Raw genomic sequence first — 20,847 nt, 5'->3', positions numbered from 1 at the left:
TATTTGTAAGTTATCAAATCTACCCAAATTTGTTTGTATATTAAAAGCAATGCTAATGCCACAAAATTTTTTTTGTGGCACAGAAATTTGCAAGTTGCTAAAATTTATATTAACATGTAAAGAAATAAGATCTCTGAAACAACCAGAAGATTATGACAGTTGAAAATCTCCTACTATTATGGTGAGTTAAATTTTGACATATGTGTTAAGACTGAAAGAAAGTCCTTTTGACAAAGTGCTGGAATGGCTTGATAAATAGATATAGCACAACCAAAAACCAAACAAAATCCCACCTTTATCTCACACTAGACACCAAATTTTAGACAGATCATATCTTTAAATGTCAAAGTTTAAAAGTTTCTAGGAAATAACATAGGAAAATACCTTTGCCACTTTGGGATAAGCAAAGATTTCATATAGTAGACACAAAAAGCACTAATATAATAGGGAAAATTGATATGCTGTTCTTCATCAAAAGGAATAATTTCTGCTTATCAAAAGACAGCATTAAGTACAGGAAAACCAGGCTACAGACTAGGAAAAAATGTTCAAATATATCTATACATGTCAAAGGATTTTAATACAAAATATGTTAAGAATTCTTACAAATCAATTACAGAAAGACAAATACCAATAAAATCATAGGCACAAGATTTGAATTGTTACTTCACAAAGGAAGATATGAGATAACCAATACATTTATGGAGCTTAAAATTATTAGATCTCAAGGAAACGCAAGTTAAAACCAAAACTAGTTATTAATTCACACCTCCTAGAATGGCTAAAATTCAACAGAATAACACCAGATTTAGGCAGGAATGCGAAGGAACTAAAACTCTCATATGCGACTGGTGGGAGTTGTAAGCCAGATGACTGTTTTGGAAATCTGCATGGTAGTTTCTCATAAACAAATGTCTGCTGGAAGATCAAGCAATTCCACTCCTAGGTTTTTACCCAAGAGAACAGAAACATATGGCCAAAAAAAAAAAAAAAAAAAAAACACACTTGTATAAAAATGTTTATTTTAGCCATACTATTCAGAGCAGCCCAAACTGGAAACTATCCAGACGTCCAAGAAGAGAATGGATTTTAAAGATGTGGCATATTCTAATGGTTAAACACAATCAGCAATATAAAAAAAGAAGCCACTAATATATGTAACAACATGAATAATCTCAAAAACATGTTAAGGGGAAGAAGCCCAATATAAAAGAGTGCCTTCTCTATAATTCCATTTGTATGAAGTTCAAGATGAGGCAAGCAACCTCTGGTCTTAACAATTAGCACAGTGGTTTCCTAAGGAGACAGGAATGATGGGGTTGGACAAAAAAGAAGTCTAAGGGAACTTTCTGGGGTGATGGAATGCTCTATATCTTGACAGGAGTAGTAGTCACTGCTATATACTGAATGTTTGTGTCCCCCTGAAATAGATGACATGATCATCACATGTTTAAACTATAAAGGTGGAGCCCTTATGAATGAGATTAGTGCCCTCATAAAAGGGACTTTGGAGAACTCTCTTGCCTCCTGCCATCATGTGAAGTTACAGCAAGAAGGCACCTCTATGAGCTAGAAAGTAGGCCCTTACCAGACACTAGATCTGCTGGTGCCTTGATCTTGAAATTCCCGGTCTCCAGAACTGTGAGAAATAAATTTCTGTTTTTGTTTTTTTTAAAGCCACCCAGTTTATAGTATTTTGTTATAATAGCATAACAAAAAACCATAACCTAGCTGGCTTTAAAATATATATGTATATATATGGTATATGTACATCTATATTTTATAATGTATAAAATATACATTATGAAGGTTATTTATTTAAAATTTTTCTCATTGGTGCCTCTTTTTAACAACGTTAAATATGAGAGAAAACTTAAATTATAGGATCATAGTAAGTTACCGTGCAAAGAAGCACTAAAGGTGACCCTTTAGTCTAAGCTGCAAGGCAGAGAGGTTCTTAGCCTTGGCGTCCACAAGCCTGGGTTTTTATCCTCATGTGTTAAGTCTGAGCTCCAAGATCTTAGACAATCCCTCCTCTTAAGCATGCTTGTTCATCTATAAATAGGGGAAACAACAGGATTTCCTCGTAGAGCTGGTGTGAGGATAAATGTGATAGTGTATATGAAAGCAGCTGACAGGTGACATGCAAGGCCTCACCAAACTGAAAGTGACTCAGGGAGCTAATGCCCAAGGCCATAAAGCTACTGAGTAACAGAAGAGAATTTAAATCTAAGTCTCAACTCCTCGTTCTGTGAAATTCCCTTAAGTGCAGTGCCTTCAAAGGTCTGAAGTCACTTTCAAATAAATTTTCAGAAGATTTAAAACCTTTTTTGGCGAGATTTTCCCAATATTCTATACTTGTTTTGAGATCTCAAAAGGGGTAGGGGACTGCTTTGGGGGTATCCCCTAAGTATACCTTTAATTGAACCATGGTACATTGAGAGAATGGAGGAGGCAGGACAAGTGAAGGGGGATGACAGTGGTAGGTGCAACCAGTAAATAACAATCTGGTTGGTATCATTTGGAAAAGTTCAATAAAATGCTATAATAGAATTTTATATTTAGAAAACCAAAGCAATACTCACTTAAAATGATTCACACATAAAAGAGTACATGAGATTTTAGGTTTTCCAAGCAGGCTTTCAGTTTGTATAACAAATTGAAAACTCTCTTAGACGGGGTGTAAGGAATCCTTATATCTTGATAGTTAGAGGAGTGTTTTCTGTGAGCATGCCTGCCTCACACCACAGAAGGTACCAGAGCTGTTGGTATTTAGGACTGGCATCTTGGCAGTGTAGAGTTACCACTTCTGGCAAACTGGCCATTGACACCTGTGCAGGTTATTTAGGGTCATGCCCAGGAGTATGGTTATTTTTTCCCCTTCTTTGGTCACAGCTCAGTAGGAGGAGTCTCCCCTTGGGCCAAGTTTAATGACAAACTAGAGCAGGAGAGCAGGACACTAATCCCCACTAAGAGTTGTCAGCAATTTCTTGATTGAAGAAGGAAATAGAGAAGAATAAATAGTCGGTCTTATTACTACAACTTACAATTTTATAACTTTAGAATTTCTAAGACTCTACAAAGAAATTCCTCACTAAAATTTTATATCTTTAGAATTTCTAAGACTCTACAAAGAAATAGGGAATGCTTGTGTCCTCAGTGAAAACAGAAAATGGCTTTTCCATCTTGGTCAATAGTGAATATGACAGCCATTAGGTAAAAGGCTGGGGGATCAAAATAAATGCAACTACAGTGAATATGCGTGAAAACAGGATGCCACCTGCATGCACTCAGCATCACAGCTCAAAATGTTTCTTTAGGGCAGATGATGGGATACATACAGCTTGGCTCATGCCGGAGAATGGGATGTTTTTGTTCCTTCACCTTTGGAAAACGTATTTAAAACAAGTGTGATCTTTTTTAAAAAAATAAAATGAAATGAATATATAGAGAGGACATTTTGAAACATGAACACATTATATTTTGATGCAAGCCCTTTCTTCCTTGAGGAAACTTTCAGGTCACACGCAGTAGAAGAGGAGAGGGCCATGGATGGTGCTGCTGTGTGAGTGGCCAGTGACCCTGTGATTGACTAGATGGAGACTCTGGCATTTCCACATTATTTCCTGTCAGTCCCCTCTATTATTTATGGTTTGATAAGATAGTGAGGTATATTCTTTTCTTCCTTCTGGCAGCCTGCCAGGTCATGTGTAGAGAAAGAGAGAGAAGTCAATGTTTGGATTAGTCTGACTTCTCATACAAGTGGAGAGAGACAGGCTGTGTCAGCCCTGCCCTTAAGATCATGCCCTTTCCTCCATAGTACCAATTAAATGCCAGCAGCCAATCAAAGTCAGAGCTAAAATTTTAATTCCAAAAAAGTCCGGGTAAGGGAGCAAAATAGATTTGAAAATACTATATGGAATTTGGAATAAGATACTACTTATGATATCTTCAGCAGGTTAATCCCACTGAGACTTAGATACTACAAAATGGGGTGAATGGTATGTATATCATTAAATTCTTGAGGATTTCAGTAAACAATACCAAAAAAAAAAAGAGAAAAATAGTAGTTTCTCATGTAGTGATAAATGAGAAAAGTCACTTAAAATGTGCTGTAAGTGGTCCTCCAGCACTATCTTTTCAATTTATTCAGTGACGAGTCCCTCTTCCCTTATGAGAACATATATTTGCTTTTAGCTGAGTATTGACTGGGAAATAGAATACAGTTAAAATCAACTTTCTTGCAAGATCGTGTTCCATATATTAAGGGACACCAACAGGAAGGATTCTAGAAAGGCTTAATTAACAATGTTAACATAACATTGTTTATTGAGGTTTCAGTGTTGTAGGCAAGTCCTCTTTAGCCCTTCAGCCAATTTAGGATTGTCTCTGTTTTCTTCCAAGTGAGTACTGGAATAATAAAGCATCATATAAGTCAGAACTAACAACGGGTATTTCTGACTTTTAGATTTCCAGATTATTTATATATTACACACTAATTTTCATGAAAATAGTCTTGAGTTCCATAGTTGCAAATGGTAAATCTCTCAGTAAGTTTCCAAGATTTACACAATGACTATTTTGAGATTACAAATGTTCGGTTAACACTTGTGTCCAGTTAGTTATAGGAAGTATGGAGGTCAGAGTCTCTTAAACACAACCAATCCAGAGATTACGGTCTTAATATATTTGTGAAGAAGTTTGTGCTGCATCACTCTACCTTTACATTTTTCCTTTAACTTCAGCTCTTTTAATTTTTCATTAGTTCTTGTACTATGAGATATGCAAGATAGGAATAGATCTTAAATAGGAACATTTATCTTCCTGTAGAACTAAAAACCATGTTTGGAGGACAAGGTGGAGAGAAATGGAAAACATAGTAGAAAGTAACCACTGAAGTAGCTCTAGTTCTTCAGTGCTTTTCCACCTGTTAAACGACTAGATATAGGGTGGACTAATTAATGCCTTTTCCCGACTCTGATAGTTAATACCCTACCTACATGGAAAAAAATCAGAGTCATCTATTCTCGTCATCAAAACATCTTCAGTTTTTTTTTTTTTTTAAACAAAATATTTCCATTGGGAAGTCATATGGATTAAAGCAGCCAAAGAGTCATGAGTCCTTACTCCTAAATGAATATGTCATTTCACAATAGAAAAAGAACACAATTGCTAAGTCTTTCTTGCTCCAGTTTTCTATTTTTGAAAATTATAATAAAAATATGTAGCTTCTATTAGTGGAATAACGAGTGAATGATGGCTGAATAACCACTAGGTATATTAGCAAATGTACTCTTAAATTTTACTAGAAATAAAAGACTGTTTCTCTTATCTCTCTCCAGTGACTTTTAAAATTATCAGTGCAAAGAATTTAGCTAAATGTTGCTAAAATTTCACTGCTTTGCTAGTGTATCACAAAAATGGGCTTAGACATTCTTAACTTGAAAGATCTTATTTTGAATCTGAACTTACTCTGAATGAGCAGCTTGAAGGGTTAAGAAGACTAATTTGTATTCCAAAAATGCTGGCTTATATCAGAAGGCACAAGCAAGGAATAATTAAGAGGAATGCAAAGCACTTAGCGAACCTGAAGTATTCCACAAATTCTTAATAAAAAGCCTTGACGCTTTGGATGAGAATGGCAACTTATTACTTTGATTAACAATAATATCAACTCTGTCAGAGTTAGTAAACTTTTCAATTAGGTAACAGTTATTTAGATGAATGGTCAGGTCAGGTGGTAGAAGTTGAGCTTAATTTAATGAAATATTTTAAAGGAAATGCTTGAGGCTTTCACCTAAAGACACCATGAAGCTAGTGTCCAGCATTTATTTATCCATGATTTTAATTTGGGGTTACCACACGAAGAAACAAAGGAAAGAACACATACACACACACAAATTTATTTTATTCATAGAGGGACAAATGGTGTCTGATGAAATACTGGATGTTGGTGGTGCTCCAAGAATTTAACATGTATTTGACCCTAATGTAGAGAATTATAGTTTTTTCTTTTTTTTTCAGCTAATTTTCAAGATACAGGGAAATTTTATTTTCATTATTTTAAGAAATAAAATTACTGTGGAGTGAATCAGAAGTCATAATAAAATGAAGACACCCTAGAACCCAAGCTGTTGGATTTGTGAGTAAGTTATCACGGATTATAAAGGGAGGACAAGATTTGAATATCAGGAAACCTGTACACATAGGAGAACTTCTATAAAATGGATGTTGCCTCTGGGCAACTGTCTGTTTTTCCTTTCACTTACATAGCACAGGTCTTCCAACTTTTCTATAGATGCCATGGACACAAACCCATGTGAAGTGTTTATAGATAAAATGTTCATTGAGAAAAAGAACATATTTGTTACCAAGTTGTGATAGTTAATTTTATATGTCCACTTCACTGGGTCATGTGGTACACAGACATTTGGTCAAACATTATTCTGGCTATGTCTGTGAGGGTGCCTCTGGGTGAGATTAACATTTGGATCAAATCAGTAGGCTAAGTAAAGCAGATTGCCCTCCTCTATGTGGGTGGGCCTCATTTAATCAATGAAGATATGAATGGAACAAAAAGGCTTAGTAAGAGGGAACTTCTCTTTACCTGACCACTTGAGTTGGTACATTGTTTTTTCTTGCTTCCAGTCTGGGACGAAAACATTAGTTCTTCCTGGGTCTTAGCCCATCTGGGTTTCAGACTGGAACTTACACCTTCCTGGTTCTCAGGCTTTTGGACATAGACTGGAACTACACATTAACTCTACTGTGTCTCCAGCTAGGAAGTTGTCAGGAACTGCAAATCTTGGTACTTCTCAGCCTCCATAATCATGTCAGTCAATTTCTTATAATAAATCTTTCTTTGTACACACACACACATACACACACACACACCCTCTACTGGTTTGATTATCTGGAGAATCCTGACTCGTACACCAAGTATTGGTGCGGGCTGCTTAAGACTAAGGAGAGAAAGCCCAAGATGAGGAGCAGTTGTGCCATAAGGTGAGAGTGGGCATCATGTACATCAGTGACAATACACAACAGGAGAAATGTTTCTGCCTTATGTGGCACAAAATAAAGCACAATGAGAGAAAGTACGGCCTACCCATTAAACACAAAGATTCTAAAACATCACTGCCTTAAATCAAATAACAATTCTGTGCCTTCCAAGCTATGTAACCTTAGGAAAGTCATTTAGCCATTCTCTGCCTCAGCTTTTTCAAATGTAAAATACGAATAATAATGGTATGTACTTTATAGATGTGCTGTGAGAACACGAGCTCAATACATGCTCATGCTGCTATGTGACTCCACCATTTCAGAGCTTCTGCCTCCTTTGGATGGCAGCTCTATTTGAATATTGCTTCATTGGAGTTGGCATCTTTACAGGGTGAGATCATGGGTCCTCATTTAAATCTGATTTTTCTTTTGATTTTCTTTTAAATCAACTTTCTTATGTTTTTTAAAGGGGACATATCAGACATAAGGAAAATATAAAATGAAGTACAAAGTTCCATTAGCTATAGACATCCCATTGCAAAAATTAATTTACTCATTTATAAGATAAGGTGGTTTAAAACCTGTGTTTGAAACTAGCAGCATGCCACAGAATCACCAGTGAAACTTTTTAAAAGTGCAAATGCTGGAACCCCACCCCTATCAATTGCATCTGAATCTAAGGTTGGGAGTGAGATGATGAGAAGTGTAAGGCATGTGTGTATGTTAAGAATCTTTATTAGTTTATCAAATTTTCCTTATAAACCACATTAGATAATTTGTAAGGGTCATACTATCTGTAATATCACATAACTAATAATGTTTAATCTAACATCTCTAAAGAATTTTTAAAGTAGTCTTGGTACTTTAATCCATTTTTAAAAATTCAAGTTGACATAATGACATGTTTTTCTCTGAAATAGACTCTCATATGGATCAAAGTCAACTAACCAGAATATGTGAGTGATAACAATAAGATATTGCTACCTCAGTAGCAGTTTCATTGTTGGCCAGACGTGTCACTGCAAAGACCTACCTGGCAGTCCCTACAAGATAGATGTACTAGGTACTTTTAATTAATCTTCTCCAGTCTCAACCAAAAGGTCTATGGTGGTTGACCTTTAGGAAGTATATGCTTTAAAAAATTCACTCAAGCACTGAAAAAATCAAATAATTGAATTCAGACTATTGATAGAGACAAATAAAGGGACACGTGCGAAACAGTATCCCCGGCCATGTCCCTGACAAGGGCAATGTAGTCAAAATTAGTTGAAACAAAATATATAATCAACCTGATTTGGGGGATACGTCTTCCTTATTGTATAAGTTATATGCACAACTGGAGTGAGCAAAATTAGTACATTGTATTTTCTCCCAGTGAAATTCAATGAAAGATGAAGATCTTTTTTCCACAACTCACTTTGACTTCTTCATGTACAGCCAGTAGACGACACCAGCAACAAGGGCAGCAAGGAGGAGACCAACAACGATTCCCACAATGAGTTTTGCCTGGTCATTCACCTTCTCTCTGTTTTCATCTGCAACAAAGAAGAAAAGTCCATGCAATTACAGACAATGCCAAGGATTTTCAGAAAGTCAGTCTAGCTATTACTTTGTATTAAAAATGACTAAAGCTCACTACGGTAATTAACATGCAAACTTGTGATTTTTAAAGGGTAAAATTTTAGCATTCTTACTATCTTGTCTCATTTGGTATTTCAATTCAAGTTGAAATTGTGGACAGCTAAGAAAATTACTTATACCATGACACTTCATAAATCTTGAGCTGATAGTTAAGGAAGAAGAGTCGGCAGCATAGTACCTACCACTTATCTCGTCTGCCTCATCGTGTTCTGGAATACTTACTGAAATGAAAAATGTTAATATGAAATTAAAAACAAAATTTGTTGATATATGAAAGTCACCTTTACCATTATAGTATGATGTAATAATACTCAAAGATAAAATGTCTATTCTACAACTAAGAGTAAAAAAAAAAATCACACTTAATAAAGTATGACCTTGCCTACAAAGAAATTAATCTTGTTTTAAGGAAAGGAGAGGAGCTACAATTGCAAAGATATTAATCTACCATAGAAAATTTCATAACTGATGGCCTATAGAATTAATCTGAAATCCATATTGATTTTCCCACTATCTACCACCTTTTAATAGTCATTCTTTTTTTAGGGAAACAAGCTGGCACCTAGGAAGTCTACAGTGTGGTGTTGATCAACTTTTCTCAACTCTCCTGCCCTGATACAGGAGAATTCATTGTCTTTCTCTAGTGTCAAGGACTTACGACTAGAGATGTTCTCAAAGTAGTAGAAGTAGAGGTTCAAACTGACTGGGAATATCTCCGAGATTAAGAAGCAACATATATGAAGTTTGCAAAGCCCTCTAAATGACTCTGATAGTGCCATGCTCTTGGTCCATTTTAAGAATTACCACTGTGCTGAATTATTATCTAACATTAAACTTTATAAATAATCTTCAAAGTGCATGGGCATGTATCAGAACTGCCAGTGACATTTGATAAAATGCAGATTCCCGAATCTCTCCTCATACATACTAAATTGGCATCTCAGGAGGTGCTCACTGAATTTGAAAACGATTGTATTAAATGTAGATAAAGTCACTGCAAGGCCTAGAAAACTGAAGCATACCATTCAATGGGTTAACATAAAAAGAGAAACTTGTGTTCAGGAAGAAAGGGTAGGTTCTCTTTCTAGGTGAGACAAATCAATACTCACTGAATTGCATTCTGAGAAGTCAATGCTCCTATTTTAGAGTTAAATTTGTTTGGTTCTTTTCTCCTGTCAATCCATTAGGCCTTTATATTCCAGTCATAATTTGTGAGGGACCATTATTTTTCGACGATTATTTTCTCCTAGCTCTTGCTAATTCCCAGCTAGTGTAGTCCTAGCCTGCTAATGTCATATACAGGTTTCCAACTGAATGAAGAATGAAAGTTTGGCAGGTCAGTTAGCATCCTGTCCAGAACTGAGCCTCATTCTAGGCCAGTCCTGATTTAAGGTTGACAAAGCAATAGGAACAACTATAAAATTGAAGATTATGGACAATTTCACATTAAATGACAATTGTTTTCTGAAGAAGCTGTTGTTGGTATGTATGTATTACCCTGATTTCAACATCGACAGATTTTTCCGCATTCTCTGAGATAGTTTCGCTTATCTGATTTTTGGCTATAGTTCAAATATGATATGACAAAACGAAGAATTTTGTAAACTAGATTCATGAATTCTAAAATCACTCTTGCTAGTTTGCTAAATGACTTTAAACATGTGGCATGCTAGTACCCTTATGTTGATAAGGGTAGGATAAATACCACAAAGGATTAGAAGGCAAATAATAGATCAAAGGGAATTAAAAATTTAACAAATTTAAAACTGTCACAAAAATGTTTTAAGATGATCTTTGAATTACCTCCACTCTGAACATAAAGCATGAATTAAATAAGAGAAACTTATTTTTTGTTCTCTGTTGCTTTTGAGAACTGTTCCTGTACAGGATAAGGCCTCTGACCCATAAAACATGAAATGATTTAACTGTCAAGACAAGGATAGTACAAGAATGGACACCAGGAAAAAAGAAAAAATAACCTTATGATGATGATACCAAATGCAAAATAAATAAATAAAACTTACCATAATGTAGTACAGGAAGATGGAATTGAAGATTTTAAACTAATGAAGAATAACTTCAAATTTTCTTACTTTTGTAATGCCAGAAATAAAATACTCACTAGCAGAGACATTCAAGGAGTTTACTGTTCTCTCCAGTTGGTTTTCTGCTGTGCAAGTTAATGTAACATTCTCTTCAGGGGAAATGATAATTTTACTATAATACCTGCCATTGATATAAGGAGATTCCTCTGTCTGGAAAAAGAAGAAAAAAGATGGGTTTAGAAATGAAAATGGATTAAAAAGCATAGGAAAGAGTAATAATGAATGTAATAGGATAGGTGTGGGGCTCTGTAGAGCATTCTAGTGTTCAAAAGCTATGTAAGATCATAGATCAAGACTCATGTATGCGAATATCTACAAAGGTTAGTAAATCCATAATGAAATTTCTGGGTTTTTGTGAATTCTAATAATTAAGTTAATTAAACTCTTATTTTTAAATAGAATCTCAGGTTTACTCAATATTTTGGCCTGATGATACTTGTTTCAAAATAATTGGTGACTATCTAATGACCAATTTTCTGTCAGTAAATATATAAATTTAATTATTTATAAATTTAGTCACTGTTCTTCATTGTGGGAATTAATTCCTTTATCTTAAACCATTATATCAAAGTACATATGTATGTATAATTTGTTCATGGGTACATAAAACCATTTTTTTTCTGAAGTTTTCTGTTGTAAATACAGAGGATGGATGATTTTTCAGTGATTGCTGTCCATCTAATGTTTGTGAGGTGTTAATGAGGGTAATCACTGCATTTAATTTCTTCAAATATAAAATGCAATTTACTTTAATCTCATCCCTAGGATTTGATTCCTAAACCCAACATGGTTGAGGCAAATGATGTACTTGCACTCATTTCTTGGTCAACTTATGAACTCATTCCCTACATTTTTCTCTTTCTATACTGTTTGCTTTCTCCTCAACTACATGGTAAGTGCCTTGAGGACAAGAGCTAGTCTCATGTTTTGGGTATCTTCTAGTTGCTGGGGGTGGAGGAGGGGCAGAGACATCTTGTAGTTGTAAAATAACAGATTCACCATAAATCTGAGAGGGAACAAATAAAAGATTATGGATGCATCAGCACAAACCTAGAACAAGAAAAATAGCATATCACCCAGTGGGCCAGAATCAATCTTTCTCCTTGACAATGAAAGATGGCATTATTATTTTTACCCTCATAGTAAATTTACCTGCTATTTTTTCACTTCCTACTAGGAGTTTTCATTTGACTTTCTCGCTGAATCTTTGTTTTTGTTACTTTAAACTCTACAAAATACATTTTCTCATTTCTAGGATGGTCTTTTAAATCTTCGTATCTTTTCATTAATCAAAAATTTACTGTGTGCTTATGTTTCTGTGTTCTATGTCTGTATCACCAGTACCTAAAGATTCTTTTTTTGCTGCATTTATCACTTAAATTGAACTAGAGAGCAAAAACAATTGAGTAGAAAAGAAGCAATCATTTTTGATGCTAAAAACAGATCTGCACATTGTCTGCAATTTAGATGGCTCAAGTCTTTATTACAAATCAAGAAAACTGCATTTTCCTAAGTTTAAGGAGCCCAGAGCTTCTTTGCTTCCTCTTACATGCTTTCTCACTGTGTGTCCCCATCACACTTAACCAAATCAGGAGTCATTCACTTCAAGTGTGCCTACTCTTTTGGGGACTTTCCATAACTAGAGTTAAGCAGCTATATATGCATCACCTATAGTTGAAAGAGCCAAAATCCACTTTGCACTGCAAAACTGCACGGCATAAGCTGGGACAGTGGCCCAACTTCCCTGGACAGAGGAAGAGTGGAGATTGTAACTTAAAATTAATTTGCAGCTCTTTGCTTTATATATGGCTTCTCGAATTTCAACTGGGTCAAAATCTGAGAAGCAGCACAGAAGATTCAAATAATCCAGTGGTACCTCTGGGTGCTCCTGAGAGGCCTTTACTGATTATACTGAGAAGAGGGAGACATGAAGACTGTTGTAGAGAACAATGGAATTAACAAGTATGTCAGCAACCCAAGCAGATTGGCAATTTACTGGGATTACAGTTCTGAATCCCTCCAGTATAGGCCAGATTCTCATCTTTCTTTTAGGGGGAGGGTCAAAGACTTAATAGTAAGAGAAAATAACAGGTAGTGTTAATAAATCCTTAACCCTTTACTATTACTAAAATAAAAAGGTATACGTAATAAGGTCTGGTTTATGACCTTTTTGTTCAGAAGGGTACATCTTAGACACTATGTATGTAGCTTGCCTTATTCTGGCCTTGGCACTGCATAGGCATGTCAGACCACACATTCATAAGCAATAACTGTTGTTCTCCACCATCCCTACAAAAGGACATAGTTTTAAGAAGAAATACCCCTTAAAGTGCATAAATTGAGCACAGTATTGGAGCCCAGTTATACTGAGATGCATGAGCTTATTTTGCAGAAAAGTGTATATCTTAATGTTTTAATCACTCAAATTTCAGGAATGAATGATCATGAAGTAATATCCAATTTATATTCTTTTAAAAACAGATACTGACCATGACACAATGGTTCCAAAAACAGATACTGACCATGACACAATGGTTCCTCCCTTCTCCATGGCCCTGGGATAAAATTTCTCTTTGAGCCATGTTCTTCCTTTGGGAAAATTAAGAAGTTAGCAAAAGCTTCCTCTGAGCATGTACTGCAAATTTTATGTGGTAACAAACCAACCTACAGCGTAAGTTCGTGAAGAAAAAAAAAAAACACATTGGACAAAGTGCCGCATGTAACAAGAAGACAAATACTTGCTTGGTTTATGACGCTTCCACTGCCAGTAATTGTCCATTGAATGGCTGGCTTTGGAAAACCTTCCACGTGGCAGATGATTGTTTTAGATAGTCCACTGGGATCAGTTTTCTTTGTCATTTTTATTTGAGGTTTGCCTAAAATATCATTACAATTAAAATAAGATGTTGAACTGAGATCATAAAAGAAACCAGGTATAAAATTCTCAAAGAATAATTTGAGTTAGTGCCCAAGTATTTTATTACCTTCTACAATGAGAGTCAACGACTCTCTTTTCTTTAGTCCTTCAACCTCCTGCAGAGCAGTTTCGCAGACATAGTTTCCAGCATCCTGATAATGAAGACTAGAAAATGACGGGCTAGATCGAAGCCTGATGTTATCCTGATTAAATAAAAAGTAAATTACCTCATGTGGCAGAATTAAAACTCTCAATGTATTTATTAGATAATAATTAAGCCTAAAACGATTCTTCTGGGAATAATAAAAATGCAAACTTCTTTTTCTTAACTTCACATGCTTTCAAAATAGATTTCCTTTTCCTTTTGTAGTTTTAGAGTCAGAAATGCCAGATTTTTATTTCAGGCTCTTTCATTTACTGAATTTATAATTTGGAGAGTGTTCATAAACGTTTAAGAATTAAGTTTCATTGTTTGTGAAGTGGGGTAATAATATACCATAATTAAATTGTTTTGAGGACTTAATTATACAAATAATATATTGTGCTTACATTAAGGGGAGTTTTCAGTTTATAGTACCTACTCCTTATAGTACGTGTAGGTGATATAGGATTGACAGACATGGAGACTTGCGGTACCTAATCAATGATGAGCATACATGCAAGAAAGTCATTTCATACACTTATCAAACACATAAACTGTTGATACAGTTATCAACACAGGGGACCTATTATAGAGTATTATGGTTTGAATATGTTCCCCAAATTTGGTGTGGAAAACTTAATCCACTAAAATCACATGTTGATAATGTTTGGAGGTGGGGATCATCAAAAGGTAATTATGATTAGATAAGGTTATCATAGTGAGGCCCTTATGATAAGACTGGTGACTTTATTAGAAGAGGAACAGAGAGCTGAGCTGGCATGCTCTTGCCCGCTCACCATGTGATGCCCTCTACAATGCTTTTATTCCAATTTCCATGAACAAAGGAAATGTAACATTTAATTTTAAAAACTTGCCTGATATACAGAAAATAATCCCATTATGTCAGGAATTGAAATGCTCCTAAGCAGGCAACTAGGCACGATCCTAAGATTATGTGGTCTTTGTCCATTAGGATATTTTTTCCCACTCCCCATTAACTAACCAATAATCAGGGAATACTGATCATCACTATTTTGAATATATGAGTTGTTCATGACAGTTAATTCATAACAGTGATTGCAGTTGATGTAAAAACAGTGTAAGCCACAGTAAACTTAGTTTCTCTAGTCCTATAGTAAAATATGCAATGAGTGTTCAAATGATTATGAATTAGTCTAGTGGCCTAGAACGTGTCTAGCCTTGTGATCACTGATTACTATATACATATCATGCTAGATTGCAGCATAGGAAGTGGCACTTTATTTTAGTGAACAAGTTGTGATGAGGCTGTGGCTGAAAGAGAGTAAAATAAGAAACTGAGCTCACAGAGTAACACAACAAGTAACAGAGGATCGAGTGCTAAAAGGGATCAAAAGGCAGGCAGTAAAGCAATACAAAATAATTTCATTAATATATTTCCATTAAAAAGAAACTCTAGAAAAAATATTTTTCCACAGTTTCTTATAAAGGTAATTCTTCTCAACTCCTATTTCAAATGATATGTGTGTTTTCTGAACCCATCAAGGGTTAAGGGTTCTTGTCACATGTCATGCTCTGGTAACAAATGCACTGGGAGTTTGGATATACTAGCCAAGGGTTTAAGTGGAGGGATCACACACAACCTTTTCTTTTGGTGATAACCTTGTCTCAGATTGCCAATTATCAGTCACACTTCCTTATTCTAAAAGGATAGCCAATGGCCTACATTTCAGACAATTACTGGAGTATAAGCACTTGTTCAGGAAATACTGAATTAACTCCTAGTATGTTCTAGGTATTCTACTGTAGCTCAGGGATAAAAGGGATTTCTTTCTAGGAGTTCTTGATCCAGTGGAATCTGTTTTCAGAAACTTAAGAGTGGTCTCAGCAGCAGAGAGACAAAAAAGGTGTCTTATCAAAGCATAGTATTTATACTCAGTAAGGCCTGGCCTTGAGTCTCTGTCAGTTATGAGCTTTCTGATTTCTTTTCCTTCAATTTCTTTATATGAATAATGTGGGAAAATAATAATCCTTGTATTTCACAGGGTTGTTGTAAATATCACATAAGGATAATGTGGGCAAAAACACACTGTAAATTGTTAAGCCCGGTGGTATATAACTATGTTTGTATGTGCACACATGTGTGTGGTGTGTGTGTATAATTAGTATATACACATAATTGACATAACACCCCAAACTAAGTTTCAGAACACCAATTATGGATGTCACCCTGTTGATGAGCACCTCTAAAATTTTACTGTTATTTTATTTATCTTATCAGAAACACAGAAAGAGAGAGCGAGCTGGTATATAAACACATCCATGAATGTATCTACTTGAAGACAATATAAAGTGCGTAAGAAACCTAAAAATAAATCAATCCAAACAGCAGGGTAGTATCAAAAATATTACTTACTTTCATCCATACCACAGTTGCATTCCTGCTAGCGGATATTGTGCATGACACGGGTAGGGCATCACCAATCTGTCTGGTCACTTCTCCACTTGGGTTTAAGGACAAATCCAAATCTGTGAAGGAGAAAATCTGTTCAAAATGCTAACTCTGAAATGTAAAATAGTCAAAATATTTTGGAGAAGAAAAGACGAAAGAAAATACATTTCTTCAAACTGCATTTGAACATTCAGAACTGATTTATAGGACTGAAATAATTGGACTATAGCATGATTAGCCTGGTTTTTCAAGCCAGCTTTGAGACTAGTTTAGACAAGAGAATGGTCAATCTAATTGATTATCCATTTATTTACAGTTAACATGATTGATATTTTGAGGGGACATAAATATTCCCCTTGGTTCTATCACCTTAAGAAAAAAAATCTTAAGTCACTTCTGGAAGAAAATAAAGAAAGATGATGACTAGGTAAATATTACATAAAGAGATGGTAAGGCATAAATGTTGGAAAATCAAGCATCTTTAGACAGCAGGTGATAAATCGAAATACCATGAGATAGTAGTTGTGTTTCTTCAGAGAGAATTGACTATAGTAGCAGATATTTTTAAAAAGTGCGATTCCATTTCTCATCCAGTTGATGGAAAACAATTTTCATAAAAATTTTACTGTCATAGTCTGATCTGTATAAGAAAATTCAAACTCAATTGAACAAGTATTTATTGTACAGCTACTATGTCCCAAGCACTGATGAGAGATGCAGAGATAAATAATGAGCTTACAAGTCAATGAGGTAGAGGTACTATGCTAACTATAACACACAGTCCATGAAATCAGCACCTAGTAGCAAGCCTGACACTGATTTGGAGTTCAAGAAATATTTGTTGAAAGATGAAAGGCAGGCTAGAAACAGAGGTACAGACGAAGACTTAATGGAAGTATAGAGAACAGAGCCAAACTGGGTTTCAAAGCAGTAATAAAGGCTTTGTAAAGGGAACACTATATGTTCGTGGCCTCAAATGATTGAGAAGGACTTTGATAGGGGAAGATGTAAGGAAAACTTTGGTCACATAAGAAAAGGCAAAAAGATGCGAGAGCTTGGCAGTTTTTGTAATGGTGAGTAATTGGGTATAAGTGGTGGTAACTCATGAAAGTTAAACTCATACAGTTCATTGAGACTAGACTGAAGAGGACCATGCTTGCCACACTGGGAGTTGTGTCTTTGTTCTACAGTATGAAGACTTGCCATTACACTCCGCATTTCTCCTTGATTTTGCATGTCATAATTGCAATTTGTTGATTGCAACATCATTTTTAAAGTTCATCTCACCTGTCATACTGAAAGCACCATGAGGGTAGTGATTGTGACTTAGTTTGTCACTGATATAGCCACAGTGCCTGACACATGGTAGACTCTCAAACACTACTATTGAATGAATGAAGGGAAGGAGCATATTTTCTCAGTTTCTCATTAATATTAAACCATGTACCATCATGTAGAAAAGTGGAGTTTCCTCAGAATATTTGGGTGAATTGTATTTAGATAAAAATTTTATTCTGGATGAGTTAGAAGTTTTTGTTAGCTGGATAGCTAATTTTCCAGAGAGGAGATAAACAATTTTACAGGACAATGATGGACTTTGTAAGCTCTGATGAAGACTTTATGTGTGCACATATTGGCAGGGAAATAGTAACTTTCATCAGCAACTAGGAATTTGTAGGCTGTGAGACTTGATGAGCAGTCTATTCTGCAAACATGTGCAAGAATGGGTTGATGCTTCTCTACCCACACTTCCTTTAGACATGTTTGAAAAGGAAACAAATCTTGTTTCTGGAAAATAAGCAAGCAATCAAAGATAAGTGGGTAAAAATAGGATTTTTATGTTTCCATATAATTTAGAATCAGATGTTGATTTACTTGAAATACTTTTTTTCAGCTTTTGAGGAGCAATAGAGTCAGCAATAGAGTTAAAATCCAATGTTAGAGTCTACCTGTCAAAACCAAGATGCACTTAAATCTAATTAAATGCACTAAAATTCAATTAAACTTTTACACACTTTTGTTTAATTTCCCCCCATCACAGCTAAACACGTAGGCACTATATGGCTGCAACCAAGTCTTTTGCTTTGTCAGTCTGCTATCTATCCTTCCCTGCCTTATCTACAAGTAAACAAACAAGTGCCCTCTTCTTTTAGAGACCTGCGTACCTTGCATCTCTTAAAAATAGGCACATCACACCATCTCTAAGGCACTAGATCATTGATTATTGGCCCAAAGACATCATGAACAATGATAATAGAGAGCTATTCCACATGTGGTCCTATCTGCTGGCTATATTCTCTCTCTTCATTATTTTATTTTATTTTTATGGAACAGGACTGGATAATATTGTTATACTGGAGGCTACTGTTTTCTCTGTAACTAGCCCCTGGTGGTAGACACATTCAAACCCAAGCAACATAAGCAAGGAGCAAATGGAGAAATGGCCCAGCTGTGAGCATAACAGTCCACTGTTTTTACAGGGCTCCCAAGGGAGCACTCCCAACATCAGGCAATCAGAAGCAACCATCTGGTTGCTTTATTCCCCAATGCACCCCCCTGTATCTCTCTCAAAATTTTAGCTCATATCCCACATGTTTTTAAAGTATTATGAGTCAAATGAAAGAGTTAGAACTATGTACTCAAGACAACTTCTAAAGTCTTTTTATACTCAGTAGGATTGTAGTGGATAATGTCTAGAGGAAACCTTATTAACGGTACTGTTGAGTGCAAAGGACTTATTAGGAAGTTTGTAATATACCTCCAAGCAAGACTGACATTTGCTCAAAGCACTCTGAATTCTAGTGTCACCAGGGTGTGGTATAAATTAGTTTACTGTTTCCATGATTTATCAGGTACATCAATAATATGGACTGTCATGAATTAGAACATAAAGAACTCAAGTTAAGTGTCTGGTATTTATGTATGTCTTTTTATGTTACACCGAGGCAAATATAACTTTTGGAGTATTTGGAGATCAAAAGCAAATTAAAAGTTAAAAAGTTATGTCCACAGTGATTTTCAAGAAGTTCTGTTTCCAGAAATTTCCTGTCCCTCTATATAGAGTACATTTAGCCAATAAATAACTTCTAACGATCTCTACTTCCTGTTCCCAAAACTGAGTCTATAGTAACTTTGTATTGCCTGAGTTTGGGTGTTAAATTTATTCTGTAACACAAATGATAATGCTGGGTCAACTGCAAAGCTGGTGTACTTCAAGAACATGGAAATGTTTTCTTAAAATATGCGAAGTTGTTCCTTTAAGGTCCATATGAATATTGTTTATTGACACCACAAATTGAAGACACTTAGAAAGAAGATGGAGATGTACCACTGCCAAATGTTGCAGTTATCAGAGCCATGCAAGGTTTCAATATTGCAGTGCAAATCTGGATCAAAGTTGAGCTTATCCTGATGCTCTCTCTACCTCATCTATTGCAACCAAGTTATTTAAGAAAGATATACCTGCAGTTTATTTGAAAAGATAGCTACATTAAGCTATTTGAAGCCTTTGAAGTGAAGCTGCTGATGAAGAAGTAAGTGACTTACAGTGAACTGTGATGGCTGTTGAAGCAATCATGCTTTTTTTGTCTATCAGGGAGCACTTGTAGTCTCCTGTTGCATTGCGCCTCACATCTGTCAGTGTGTAAGTATTTGAGCTTCTTATTCCTTCGGGCTGTCCCTTTTGATAGAGGCAAAATGTCAGATGATTATACTTGATTGCTACAATGAGAACAGCTGTATTTCTTGATGAAGATAGCATTTTATCAGGTAAGATTAAAAAAGGGAATGTGTTTCATTCATCACACAAAAATAGTACAGTTTGTGTTACCAACATCTGATTCCTGGGCAAATAATTGATATTTTGGATCTAAGGAATTTGAGAGCTGATTTATTTTCTATTGATGACGTTTATTTTATTGACATCATGGCTTTTGCTCGAGTTTCAAGTACATTTTTAAAAAGTCCAATGTTTTATTTTTATATTTATGCCTTATGTAATTTGACAAAAATATTTGAGGCAGCTTAAAAGGAAATATGGCATATATCCAGATTAAAAGAAAAAACACAAAAGGAAGAAAGAAGAAAGGAAGAAAGTAAAAAGGAAGAAAGGATGAAATGAGAAGAATGAGAAAGAAAGGGGAAAGGAGGAGAGAGAAGAGAGGGAAAAAATGACAAAAGAAAAATAAAAGAAATTAAGAAATTAAGACTAGGAAAAATATAGATGATATAGGAATAATATATGTTAACAAAGAAAGATATTCAGCAGATATTATTGCAAAAACTGAGACACAAATTTGGCTGTGTCATCCCTGATAGCCAAAGCTGAAACCGAATTAGCTTCAAATTTTCCTTTGCAAATGAAATAAAAACAGCAATTAATTTATCAGGAGAAACAAAGTTTTCTGTCAGTATAAAGAAATTACTTATACTAGTCTTCTGAATAATGTAGTGAATGATATTCTTAAGTACTAATGAGTACTGTGGTAGATGAAATTTGTAAGCACATCCCTGCCGTAAATGCAACATTAAGTTGCATATGGCTTCCCTCAATGCGAAAGTGATGTCAAACACAAAGCTACAGGAGTGCAAACAGGCATCCTCAGACAGA

General features: G+C 35.3%; 1 protein-coding gene across 2 annotated transcripts in view; it reads right to left on the bottom strand.

Annotated features, from left to right (window-relative positions):
• Positions 1–20,847, bottom strand: part of ALCAM (activated leukocyte cell adhesion molecule) — a 211,354-nt gene that overhangs the window by 16,233 nt on the left and 174,274 nt on the right. Inside the window, exons 8-14 of one of the 2 annotated variants that reach the window (XM_025375048.1) lie at positions 19,785–19,917; positions 16,203–16,315; positions 13,733–13,868; positions 13,491–13,624; positions 10,766–10,898; positions 8,826–8,864; positions 8,420–8,537 (exon numbers count right to left, since the gene is read on the bottom strand). In XM_025375048.1, the coding sequence (XP_025230833.1) occupies positions 8,420–8,537; positions 8,826–8,864; positions 10,766–10,898; positions 13,491–13,624; positions 13,733–13,868; positions 16,203–16,315; positions 19,785–19,917 (806 nt within the window). The remainder of the gene's footprint in view (positions 1–8,419; positions 8,538–8,825; positions 8,865–10,765; positions 10,899–13,490; positions 13,625–13,732; positions 13,869–16,202; positions 16,316–19,784; positions 19,918–20,847) is intronic. The other variant, XM_025375049.1, reaches the window with a different exon arrangement.

The sequence above is a fragment of the Theropithecus gelada genome, chromosome 2 (assembly GCF_003255815.1).
Source record: "Theropithecus gelada isolate Dixy chromosome 2, Tgel_1.0, whole genome shotgun sequence".
In the NCBI taxonomy this organism is placed as follows: Eukaryota; Metazoa; Chordata; class Mammalia; order Primates; family Cercopithecidae; genus Theropithecus; species Theropithecus gelada.
This window is presented reverse-complemented; position numbering and strand designations above follow the sequence as displayed.